The sequence below is a fragment of the Coenobita brevimanus genome, chromosome 75 (genome assembly GCF_032717465.1).
Source record: "Coenobita brevimanus isolate Jiangsu-jjx chromosome 75, ASM3271746v2, whole genome shotgun sequence".
NCBI classification, from domain to species: Eukaryota; Metazoa; Arthropoda; class Malacostraca; order Decapoda; family Coenobitidae; genus Coenobita; species Coenobita brevimanus.
The window spans coordinates 8,124,704-8,137,631 of NC_137028.1; the positions used below are offsets into that span (position 1 = coordinate 8,124,704).

The following is a 12,928-nucleotide window of genomic DNA, read 5'->3' on the forward strand; positions in this document are numbered from 1 at the left end:
AAATTCTAGTTTTTGCTGTGGGAGGGGGGGGGGAATGGCAAAATAGGGTATTTCCTATAAAAATTATCCTTAAAAATATTTGAAGTACATCGTAAACTTCATTTGGACGAAAGTCAAGACAAAATGGTGAAACTGCAGGAAAGCTGTCATGCATAGAATTTACAGTTGTATTTTTTTTTTTTCATTAAATTGTAATTATTATTGTGAGAGATATTAAAAAGCTGTAGAGGCAATTTGTTTGTGGCCACCCCTTACAGGATTCAGGCGACTACCTTGTACAGTAGATAGAAATGCATTATCTTGAAGATATCATCCTCATCAGTTTTACTTGCAAACTTTGGTGAGTGGCTACCTGCCATGTTGGACTTTCAGGTTGCTTTCAGTCTGTCACTAATTGTTGATTCCTACTCTTAATATGATTTAACCAAATTTTACTAACTGGAACGATTTGGAGTCGAATCAGTTTCAGGTTCAAATTGAGTCAGGGCTGTGATGATGGTGATATGTAGTTTTGTTTTTTCCATTGACATAAGTTTAAGTATGAACAGTTCAGGAGGTGTACCAGTATGTACCGTAATTAATGTTACTGAAGTCAAAAAATGGGCTGAATTTTGCTTGAATTGTCTTTGGCACGGTACTAGATATGTGGTTTTGTAGCATATTTTATTGGTAGAAGAACTGTACGGCAGCACTTTTAACTTGATTTTTGAATGTTCGGCTGATTTCCAGCAAAATGCAGTATTACTAATATGGGTACCAGTATTTAATATATGATTGCTTTGTTGTTCACCTTCCCTCTAATTGTCTCAGCATTTTTATAGGTTGCCATTTGGGTGATCTCAAATATATTGAGACTTTATTAGCTTATTTTGTAATTACAGGTAGCTTATATAATGAAAATTGCATGCTTTAAAGCAATGCTTTAATGTATTGTTTAACTTTTTCTCCAGCCTGCTATGGTATAGTGACTGTTCCTACTGGAGCCTGGTTTTGTCGCAAATGTGAAAGTCAAGAACGGGCTGCCAGAGTTGTAAGTATTGTACTGTACTTCTTCCATTCCCTTACTTTCTCAGTAGCATTGCAATCCCATAGTATACAGTATTGTAATGGAACTAATATTTCATTGCTGCTTAACATTGTAGTGTGTTCCTTTAGTTCATAGGCTGTGTGGCTGGCATTGATAACATCCATCTTGTATAAATGGGTATACTTAGGGGTGGGGAGGGTAGTGTGTTGTTTGTCCCACAGATTGAAGTGAGAAGGTGGCGCACGATGGGTGTCGAACCCTGCAGTTGAGTGAATCGAGCAGGTGGTGTGCGAAGTGCTCCTAGCAGGGCCTCGCTGCCAGCAGGTTGAGATTTTCAGAAGTGCTCAGTGCTTTCTTGAAAATTTCATTTAGTTCAGTCCTTTAGGTACAGTATTGAAATTTTAAATATTTTCAGTATTTTGCTCATTATATTTATGCTTTGATTGTCACAGTTTACTTTTACATTATTTGATGAGAGATAATAAGCTGAAATTACAGAAGCTATACTGTACTGTGTAAGTACCTGATGATCCCTCTGAATATGGCAAGGCTTTTACCTGTTAATCATTAATGCATTCATAGAGCATTAATGCAGTCAGGACTATATTCTGACAACCACCAGAAAATTTTATGCATCTGAGGGATGTTCCTGGCAGACAAAAAGTTAAATTAACAATTTACTGCACAGTCCAGTACAGTAGTAACACTGATATGCTGTAATATCAAGCAGCTGCTCAGTATAGTCCCATAAATGGAAATTAATCCCTCGCTTTATATGGTCAGTTCCTGAGCAGTTACAGTACATAACTTACACATTACTGATGTCCTCTAAATAACCATTAGAGTCTATGACAGTTATTTCTAGCAAATCTGGTATATTTGGTAAGTCTGAGGAATAACAGTAACTTAGTGAAAACTTGCAGAGTTGCTGTAAAACATTACTGACTTGTGCATTAATGAACAGTACATTGCTGTATACTTTAGTGCTTCATTTTGTTGTATTCAGGACTACGCAGTAGGGTATATATATTAACTGCTGTACAAGGGAATAATTCTGCCATATATGTTTCAGACTGGTTAATGATTCCTCAGAGGTTTTTTGTTTGCCAGCAGTATAGTTATTTTTTTCAAGTACTGGTATTCATTGGTTTGTCATTTGTATTCTTTGCTTTATTTTTGGTGCACAGTAGCATGATAATTGTATTAATAATAATTATATGTACCTCATTTATTTAAAGATGATAATGCACACAGAACTACAATGCCAGCCACCATGTCTGTGGTGAACATTCTTTCTCTCTGTAGTTGTTCACTGGTATATTGTATACTGTATTGCCATATACCCTATCCCCCTCCCCCTGGCACCCCACACCCACTGACACCTACCCTGTGGCCGCTCACCCAGCACTCAGGCGGGAGGCGCATTTTTTCGCAGAGGTGCGAACTGTGCCCGAGTAAAGATGGGGCCCTCAAGCGCACGGACTCAGGAGGTTGGGCGCATGTGGTGTGTGCGCTTTACATCCCCGAGGTGCGCTTCGGCAACGTCACAACCATGGAACCCATCATGCTGCAGCTTATACCACAGGACCGCTTCAACAAGGTACTGTACTACTTACCATATGGCAAGATTTTGTGTCCAGTCTCATCCTCTACATGTTTTTTTCATTTATCAGACACAGTCTGATTTCTCAAGAATTCATGAGGATAGCTTTCTAAAATCTATGTTGTTTTCTCAGTCTTATATTTGTCTTGTTGCATCTTAACACTTGGTTCTGATCTGTCCCACAGTGCTTGCTGTATAACTTTCCCTGATTGTAAATCCAAGGTGGAGGGGGCACACCTCATTGGATTTACAGGATAACATAGATTTACTGTCTTTTCTGATGATGATGCTGTTTGTCCAGCAAAGATTAAGATAATTCTATAAAAATTGAATTTTATATACAATCTCTTTTTCTTATTAAGAATATATGGAGTAGATGGGAAGTTGTTGAGTGCTGTGAAGAGTATGTATGAGGGGGCTAAGGCTGCAGTGCGTGTGGATAGAGAACTGAGTGAATTTTTCTATTTGAAGGTTGGGTTGAATCAGGGATGTGTCATGTCTTCATGGTTGTTCAATATGTATATGGATGGAATTATAAAAGAGATACAAGGTAGGGCAGTGGATGTTGGAGTGGCCCTAATGAGAGAGGGCAGTGTCTGGAAACTCCCTATACTGTTGTTTGCAGATGATACATTGTTGTTAAGTGAAGGCGAAGGGAAGTTGGAAGGCTTGGTGGATGGGTTTGGAAGAGTGTGTAAGAAACAGAATCTAAAGGTGAATGTAGGGAAGTGTAAAGTTATGGTCTTCAAGAGAAGTGAAGTCAGTGAATGTACAGTGAGGTTGGATGAGGAGGAAATGGAAAATGTGAGTACATTTAAGTACTTGGGTTATGTGATGAGTAAGGATGGAAGTTTGGAGGGTGAAGTGCTTGAAAGGGTACAACAAGGAAGAAAGGTTGCTGGTTCCTTGAAAGCAGTGATAAGAAACAGGGAAGTGAGCATGAAAGTGAAAAAGTTACTACATGACAGTATTGTGATACCAACTCTAATGTATGGAAGCGAAGCTTGGACCTTGTTGGAGGAACGCAAGTCAAGAGTGAGAGCAATGGAAGTGAGTTATTTGAGAGGAGCATGTGGAGTCATATGGAGAGACAGACTGACAAATGAGGATGTGAAGGAGCATTGTGGTGTGGATATGGATGTAATAGGAAGCATTAGGAGAAACACACTGAGGTGGTTTGGCCATGTGGAGAGGATGGAGAGTGAGAGACTGATGAGGAGAGTATGTGAGTGAGGTGGAGAGGGAGAGAGGGAAGGGGAGGCCAAGGATGTGATGGAGGGATGGAGTGGAGAGGTATATGAGGGAGGGGGATGTGAGCTGGGAGCAGGGCAGTGAAATGGTGGGGGACAGGGCAATGTGGAGGCGATTTGTTTGTGGCCACCCCATATGGGATTAAGGTGTCTGGCAGTAGTCAGATAGATCTTTTACTGTATACAGTATAATCCCTATTATTGGGTTACCAGTCAACCGGAATTATCAGACAAACGGGAAAATTCATGGACTGGCAAGTATATAAATAATATAAGTGTATGCCACTTTCGTTGGCCACCCCAGCAAGGGTTAGTCACGTGAGACTAGGTGAAGTCGGGGGATGTGAAGTGAAGGCATTTCCGGTCAAGGTCGTTTCCTAGTTAATCACCTTTCCAGCCCTCCTCCCCCTCTTCCACCCCCTCAAGGTTAGTCACGCTACATACTTCCATAAGTCGCCAGTTAGCTTGCCGCCATCAGTCAGTAATCAAGCACTCTCGTTGTTGTGCTATCCTGTGTTGCCGTGTAATGATTAGTATTTTGTACACTGAAACCTAAAGTGCAAACAAATCTTAACACATTGTGGTCACCTTGAAACAAGAGCTGGACAGATGCAACAGTCTTGAAAATGATGACCATTGTAAGACACTGATAACAGAATTTAACATAGGAAATTCCATGAGTTATGATACAAAATCCCAGGGACCCAAGCAGTTTTGTATGTGTGTTTGTGTGTGAAAAGCAAGATGAATAATTCCTTTGAAAAAAGGTATACTCTTCATTGGCGGAAAACATAAGGTACCAGTGCAGTTTTCTCCCTAACCAACCGACTCTAACTACCCACAAGCTTCCAGCATCTTACAGTACCTTGGCAAGTCCAGTCTATTAAATATTATTCATTTTATTCATAAAAACATGGAAAATATATTGTAGAAATAAATCATGAGCACTTATAGGTGAACTGATGATTTAGGAAGAAGTAGAGTTATCACGAGTTCACGACTCTCTTACTCAGATGTGTGTATGTGCCCTCACTGACCGCCATCACTCCACCCCTCGCTTCTTCACTCAGCTGTTTTCCAAATAAAACAGTAAATATGTAGGGATTGGAAGTACTGTAATTTTGTCAAATAAAAAAAATTGGTTCATTTCTGTTAGCTGGAGTTTATCTTTTCTGCCAGTACATTGGCATCAACTGTGTTCTGAGATGTCATCTTAGAACGCATTTGCATTGGCATCAAATGCATTTAAAATGATATTTCAGAATGCATTTGCATTGGCATTGTCATCAAATGTGTTCCAAATTTGTCATCGTAGAACGCTTTTGCTGTCATCAAATGCGTTCTAAGATGATGTCATCTTAAATCGCATTTGCATTGGCATCAGATGTGTTTTAAGATTTTCATCTTGGAACCCATTTGCAGTCATCATATGTGTTCTATGATGATGTCAGCTTAGAAAGCATTTGCATTGTCATCAAATGTTTTAAGATGATGTCATATTAGAACGCCGTTGCATCGGCATTGTCATCAAATGTGTTCTAAGATGATGTCATCTTAGAACACATTTGCATTGGCTGAGAAGAAAAACTCCAGTTGATAGAAATGAAGCATTTATTTTAGGCTATTTGATTAAATACTGTGCTTGGAATTCCTTCATATTTATTGTATTATCTGCAAAACATCTGAGTGGCGAGTGAGGGATAGTGGCGGCGGTCAAATGAAGAATAAATGGGTAGGCCATGGCACATATACACAACTGTGAGCAAAAGAGTCATGATAACTGTAGCTACTGCAGAACACTTCATTCCAAATCATCTGTTCACCAACAAATGCCCAAGATTTATTACGTTGGATTATTTTTCTGTTTGATGAATAAAATACTGTGTAATGAATAATAGTTAACAAAACAGATTTACCTTTAGACTTTGCACCACTGCAAGACTTCAGCCAAATGTGTTACGTCATAGGGGGTGTGTTTTAGGGTATTTCAATGGAAAAATGTTAGTGTGGCCCTGGATACGAGTGGTATTGTATATACGGTACTGCAATGATGTAGTCTATGTAAAAGTACAGTACTGTATATAATATCAGATACCCGGGAAAAATCGGTAACAGGGAAGGTAAATTCCGCAAGCCTCTTGGTTAACTGGGATTGTACTGTATGTGTGTTTGTATTAGCTACCAATTTCCACTCAGTTAATGCTGGCATACCACAAGGACAGTTCTGTCTCCAACCCTATTCCTAATTCATATTACCGTAATGATCTCTTATCTGTCACCTATAATCCCAATCATTCGTATGCAGATGACTCAATACTCCACACTTCATTCACACTTGAACATTCCTTTTCAAAGTTTAATATCTCTAACTCACGACTCAGTACAGCCATCTCCATAAATCAAGACTTATCTAAGATCACTGAATGGAGACAAAATAACCTTGTCTCATTTAATGTCTGTAAAATCAAATATATACAGTTTACTAATAGACAGATATTGCCAGATTCCTATATTTCCATCAATGCTTCTAATATTCCTATCTCTAAAAGTATTGAAATTCTTGATGTTTCACTTAACAGTGCCCTCAATGGACCTCTCATGTCAGATCACTTGCTAAAACCACCTCAAAGAAACTTGGAGTCTGTAACCTCTTCACTTATGAGCAGTTCACTATGACTTATAAGGGTCATGTGTGCTCTCACTGGAATATTGTTCACCCTTGTGGAATGGATGTTGAGAGGCTGTATTAAAACAACTAGACATAATTCAGAATAAAGCCATTAGAATTATTAATAACCCTGTTATTAAAAATCAACTACAGTACCTCTCCTGCAAGTAAGAAGAAATGTAACTACAGGGCTCATGTTTGGCGAGCCACAGCTCGCAAATGCGAGTATTTTTTCCCTTCGGCGAACAAATTTTTCATGCAAGTTGCCTTTTGGTGAGGAGAAAATACATCCACTTTGGCGAGGAGTAAACTGCAAAATAAATCTCACTTAAATGAACAAAATACGTTGTGATCGATTATTAAGTCTTTCCTTGTCGCCATTGTGAATGTTTAAAACCTCATTATATGACTCTAATCATCACAATGTGTAAATAAATATATTTATTGCTCGTAAAATATTTCGGCTCGTAGTCAGTTTGACTACTAAAAATTAATTTGGCTCGTAAATCTGAAACCTTAGGATCCATTTGGCTTGCAACCATCGGCAGTTAGCAAGAGCCCTGAACTACCTCTCCTGCAAGTAAGAAGGAATGTTGCCTCCCATGCATTATTTTACAGATACTTACATGACAAATGTTCAGAAAAAGTTGCATCCATTATGCCACCTCCATGCCTTCTGCCTTGCTACATGGGCATCTGGTACCACTAATGACTGGAATGCCACACAGTCATATTGCAGAACTTCTGCCTATCAGAATTCTTTTCTTCCCTGAACTGCATCTCTTTGGAACTCGCTTCCCCAGAATTGTTTCCCCCCAAACTTCAATCTACAACTATTCAAATCTGTTACAGATTATTTATGAATGGAGGACACTAGTAATGTGGTGTATGGATAATTTATTTATTTATTTACTCTTTTATTTGTGTTCACTCTCATCTTATGTGTTGGGACCAACTGCCTATCCCTGGGCTCCTACACTCCTTATGGGGTGATGATGGATGGATGGATGGATTTGTTTTTCCTTCATCCATTCTGTTATTGAAAAAAAAAAAATGTGTATATATCTATCTATCTATCTATCTATCTATAGTACAGGAATTGAGCCAAGCTCGTATTGTCCTTTCTCCATATCAACTTTTATCCAGTCTAGTTTAAATACATGGATGCTTTTTGCATTCACCATCTCCTTGTCTAAATCATTCCAGGTATGTATACTTCTGTTTGGGAAACTGAACCTTTTAAGATCATTAAGTCATCTGCTCTTCCTTAATTTAAATTCATGACCTCTTGTTCTTTCGTCATCCAGTACGAAAAGATTCTCTCTATCCACCTTTTCCAGACCTCTTACAATTCTAAACATTACTCAAATCTCCTCTTTCCTTTCTCTGACACAGTATTGGTAAATTCAGTTTTTCCAACCTCTTGTTATAGGTCAGTTCCTTTAAGCAAGGTATCATCCTCATAGCCATCTGTTGTACCTTCTCCAGTTTATCAATACTGTATGCTTTTTCAGATGAGGTGACCATATAGCTGCATAGTCTTAGTCTTATCATGGACACTATCAACTTCTCCAGCATTTCCTCATCCATATACAGTACAGTGGAATTTTGAATTTCGACGGACATAAGTGCCTAAAAATCACCGCGAAATTCAAATAATTGAAATTTAAACTGAACTTCTTATGGGAAAAATTAGTTTGGGTCCTGGGCCTCCAAACCTAACTATGTAAAATCATGATTTTTTGCCCACACCCCCTGTAAACTTTATGAACTATAATTATGGTTATGTAACTATAGTTCTGCATTGTATTGCCATACTGTCAGCAAGTATATACAGTGAGTCCTCAAAATACGAAAGGGATAGGGACCAAAAAAAACTCTCGTAATCCGAAATTTCATATATCAGAACGATTTTCCCCATTGAAATATACATATAAAGGGGGGGATGCGTTCCAGGACCCCATTGGACCCCCCACTAAAGCTTTACCCCTCCTATTTAGAAGCATGCAATACACGTATACAGTACTATACTATTGTACGGACATAAAAGATAAAACATACAACTATTTACTATAGTAATAGTACACTGTACAGTTAAATATAGACCTGTGCTGCAGCTGGAGATTCGTGTTGTTGATATGGTGCTAAGTCCATGTGAAAGCTGCTGGTCCTCGTGGCTTAGCAGGCGGCTGAAGATGAAGAGAAGGAGGTGGCCATCTTCTTGTACACTTCCTTTTTCTTCGTCACAGTCCCAACGGTTGATGGTGCAAGGCCTAAAGCTCGCCCAATCTCCGAGACTCCCTGCCCCTCCTTGTGGCATCTTATTATCTCCAATTTCCTCTCAAGAGTGAGAGTATGATGCTGTTTCTTCGTTGCACCTGGTTCCCTGGATGCTGGAGATGATGCAGGGCGCTTGGGAGGCATGATGAAAATACGAAAAGGTGAAGAACAACGAAAAACAGAGGAACGTACAATGAAGCTGAGAGGAGAGGACGGACGTGACTCGACTGGGAAGCGCGCAAAAATGTGTTTACCAGAGAGGGGTTAGTTCGTTTTCTCGCTGCAAGCGAGCGCGGTGCTATGCAGCACGCCCATTTTGAATTTTTCGTATTTCCACTCATATCATTTTTCGTACCATCGAGACATACTGTACTTTCGTATTGTGGAATTTGTCCTACATTTATCGCTTTCGTACCATCGGAAATTCGTACTTTTTTTTGTATTTCAAGGACTCACTGTACTTGGTGTATTTCTGTCCTTTCCTGTATTGCCATTTCTCTTTTGGCTGCATCCATGTTTTGACGGGTAATTATCTGACAGTGAATTGTCTCGGAACCATATCTTCATATGCTTCACATATGAATAAATGATGTTGATTTTCATTCTCTTCTTGACACATGTCAAATTAGGTTAGGCTCATACTTTTTCTTATAATTTTCCTTCACTTCTAGCATTTTGTTTTGCATCAAAAATAATATCTTTGCTAGTTTTGGTTGGAGTCTGGCCCTGAGAGCATCGAAAAGTGCGATTTTGCATGGAAAAGTGAGGTAGTTGGACCATTCCAAAATGCATCAAAATTTGAGTTGTAAAATTCTGAAGTCAAAATTCAAAATTCCACTGTAACTAAAAGCCACTCTCGTGTTGGTCAGTAACTCATACATGCCACCAGTGATTCTGTTTATATGCTTTTCTGATGACAGGTCATCTTGTATAATCACTCCCAAGTCCTCCTCTTCATTTGCTAATTATCTCATTGCCCATTTGATATATCCAATTTGGTCTTTTTCACTCACTCCCATTTGTAACACATGACACTTCTTGGCATTCATTTCCTTTTCTCCAAACCTGGCTCCGTTTGTTGAGTTAATTCAAGTCCTCTTGCAGCTCATTACAACTATCAGTATATTTAATATGTTTCGTGATTTTAGCATCATTTGCGAACATACTCATGTAACTATTCAAACCTTCTGGCAAATCATTTATATATATTAAAAATATTGTTAGAGCCAAGACAGAGCCCAGAGGCACTCCACCACTCACATCTTTTCATTGTGAAGTCTCGTCTCGTATGACTGTTCTGATTTGCCTTCCTACCAGATAATCCTCCATCCGCTTTAATAGTTTCCCTATGCTCTCCTCCGAAGGTCTTCAGCTTCCACAGTAATCTGTTATAGGGCACCCTGTCAGATGCTTTCCTGAGGTCTAGGTAGGCACAGTCTTCCCAGCCCTCACTCACTTGTATGACATCTATCAACCTACTACAGCAACTTAGTAGATTGGTAAAACAAGATCTTCCCTCCCCAATTCCAAATTATCTCTGTGTTATCTCCAAGTTTTGGTGAACTTGCAGTTCAATTTCTTCTAAATACCTAATCCATCTTTTTCTGATAATTTTCTCATATTTTACAAACAGCACTAGTAAGTGATACAGGTCTATAGATGAGTGGATCATCCCTGTCTCCTCCCTTGAAGATTGGCACAATATTTACTCTATCCCAGTCTAGGTACCTCCCCATTTTCCTGAGAGGCCCTTTGTGATGACAGAAACCTAACCATGCCTGTTTGTGTGTGTGTGTGTGTGTATGTGTGTTGTTTTGTGTTGTGCCATGTTATGTTGTGTTGTGTAGTGTAGTGTAGTGCAAATGAATCTGGAATTTGAGACAAAGAAATAGAGTGATCCCTTGGTTATGCATAATTGGTAGCAGACTTGGTGCATGATAATGAAATTGCCCAGTTACAAAAATACAGAACCTGTGGAATTTATCCTAATTGGAACCAGTCATTCGAAGTGCAAGACCAAATTTTCCCCTTTTTTTTTTTACATCAATTTAGACTCTCTGAATGCATACATACTGTTATGGCAAGTATTGGAAACATATGGGCATGATTAGGTTAATAGAAAGTGATGTAAAGGGCACAGTAAGGACGAAACATGTAGAGAGACATGAGATGGACTTGAGGTAAGGGGCTCTGAGGTTAGGAGATGGAGAGTTTGTTGTCTCCCCCACCTAGGATTAACTCCTCAAGTAGGTCCTCATCTTTGAATTCCTCAGAGCCATTAGAAACCACAGACACTGCACCATCATTGTTCGCAGAAGCCAGCTCAAATGTGTGATGATGTTGTCTTTGGGCTGGAAAATACGTGATAACGGCAGGAGTGCAGATTTTCATCTTGCATTGATAATGAAAACCACTGTAACCAAGTGAATGATAGCCAAAGGATCATTGTACTTGAGAATAAACCAAAGGCTTAAAGCAGGAAAATATTCAGTCAGAAAAATTAAACAAGGGAGACTGTTTCAGAGTCTGCATTTTGTAATCCCATAAAGCACTGCATCTGAATGAAAAGATTTCAAGCAAGAGGAGAGAGAAACTGGTGAAGATTATTCGAGATATTGAGCAGTATATGAGAGAGGGGGGTGTGAGTTGGGAGCAGGGCAGTGAAATGGCGGGGGACAGGGCGACGTGGATGCGATTTGTTTGTGGCCACCCTGTACGGGATTGAGGTGTCAGGCAATAGATAGATAGCGTTGCTGTTTATATAAAAGATTGAGAATAACCATCAGTTCTTACAGTAGAGAATTTGACAGAAAAGGAATGAGAGGATGTCAATAGACTGGTGCTGTGTGCCTGCTTTAATAGGGTAGCATGCAGGCAGAAAGTGCAGATGAACAGTGTAAGAGCAAAGAAAGCATAATTTGCCATTATGGAGAAAGAACAAAACTGAGAAAAGTCTGTGGCAGGAGGGGGAGGTGATGAGAGGAAGTCACCCCCCCCCCCATACTACTGCTGTTGCTCTGTAGTGATCCACCTTATGTACAAGACCTGTACTCATTACTGGAGTGAATAAGGCCCACTTTGCAAGTCAGCAGCAATGCAAGGTTAAAGAAATTACGGTAATTTCAAGTTTTGGCGAACTTACAGTTCAACTAGTTGTGCTGTACAACAGTACACTCTCCTCTGCTATGCACTGGCTTCTGAGGGATTTAATTGTGACATGGCTTTTAAGAAATTATTTTGTGTTGTCAACTAATTTTTTATTGCATTGCTTTTTCAGTCGTGCTACATTTGCGAAGAAAGTGGCAAGGAAAGTCGAGCCATTATTGGTGCATGCATGCAGTGCAACAAGTCAGGATGTAAACAACACTTCCATGTCACCTGTGCTCAAAGTATGGGGCTGCTTTGTGAGGAGGCTGGCAATTATCTTGATAATGTAAAATATTGTGGGTATTGCCAGTATCATTTCTCAAAGTTGGTAAGTATTTACATTTTTGTATTTGTTTACTTGCAAGCATGTACAGTTGACTGTCAGAAAGCAGGCTTTTAAGAATCCAGAATTATCTAGAATTTTGACAAGTGGAGACTTGAATGTCCCACCCATATTCCAGTTCAAATTGAGTGCCATTATTTTATCTCTTAACGGCTAATAAATGTTAGCGGCAGGTCACGAATCATCTGTGTCACAGGGGGTTAACATGTCATTGTTTATCTCCATGTGCTTGGCTTCACATACACTTCTGTGACTTTCACGTTTATTATAATCTACCATTGCAGTGGCCATCATGATAAAAACATTGTGAAAATTCATTGTCGCCAAGAGTAGAAAGCATACTACATTACTTTAAGTCTTGGTAATGCCAAAGTCATATGAAAATCAGATCAGTCTGTTGTGCAAACTGTATGAACAAAGCATTTGGAAGTTTAGAGATTAACTTGCATGAAGAAGCAGCCTTATAACGTTTTAAAGTTTTGTGCTGGCAGTATTACTAGAAGTGTTTGCATCAGGATTTTACAAACTGCAATGATTCAGAGTAAGTGAAGTGAGTGCGAAGGTAGGGTCTATGTGTCTATGGCTGAAGCAAGAGCAGTGGTGGCTGTTT

General features: G+C 39.3%; 1 protein-coding gene across 1 annotated transcript in view; it reads left to right on the forward strand.

Annotated features, from left to right (window-relative positions):
* LOC145408058 (uncharacterized) overlaps nt 1-12,928 on the forward strand; it is a 49,468-nt gene that overhangs the window by 3,638 nt on the left and 32,902 nt on the right. The window contains exons 2-4 of the mRNA XM_080278859.1: nt 951-1,030; nt 2,433-2,627; nt 12,106-12,303. Coding sequence (XP_080134985.1) covers nt 951-1,030; nt 2,433-2,627; nt 12,106-12,303 — 473 coding nt within the window. The remainder of the gene's footprint in view (nt 1-950; nt 1,031-2,432; nt 2,628-12,105; nt 12,304-12,928) is intronic.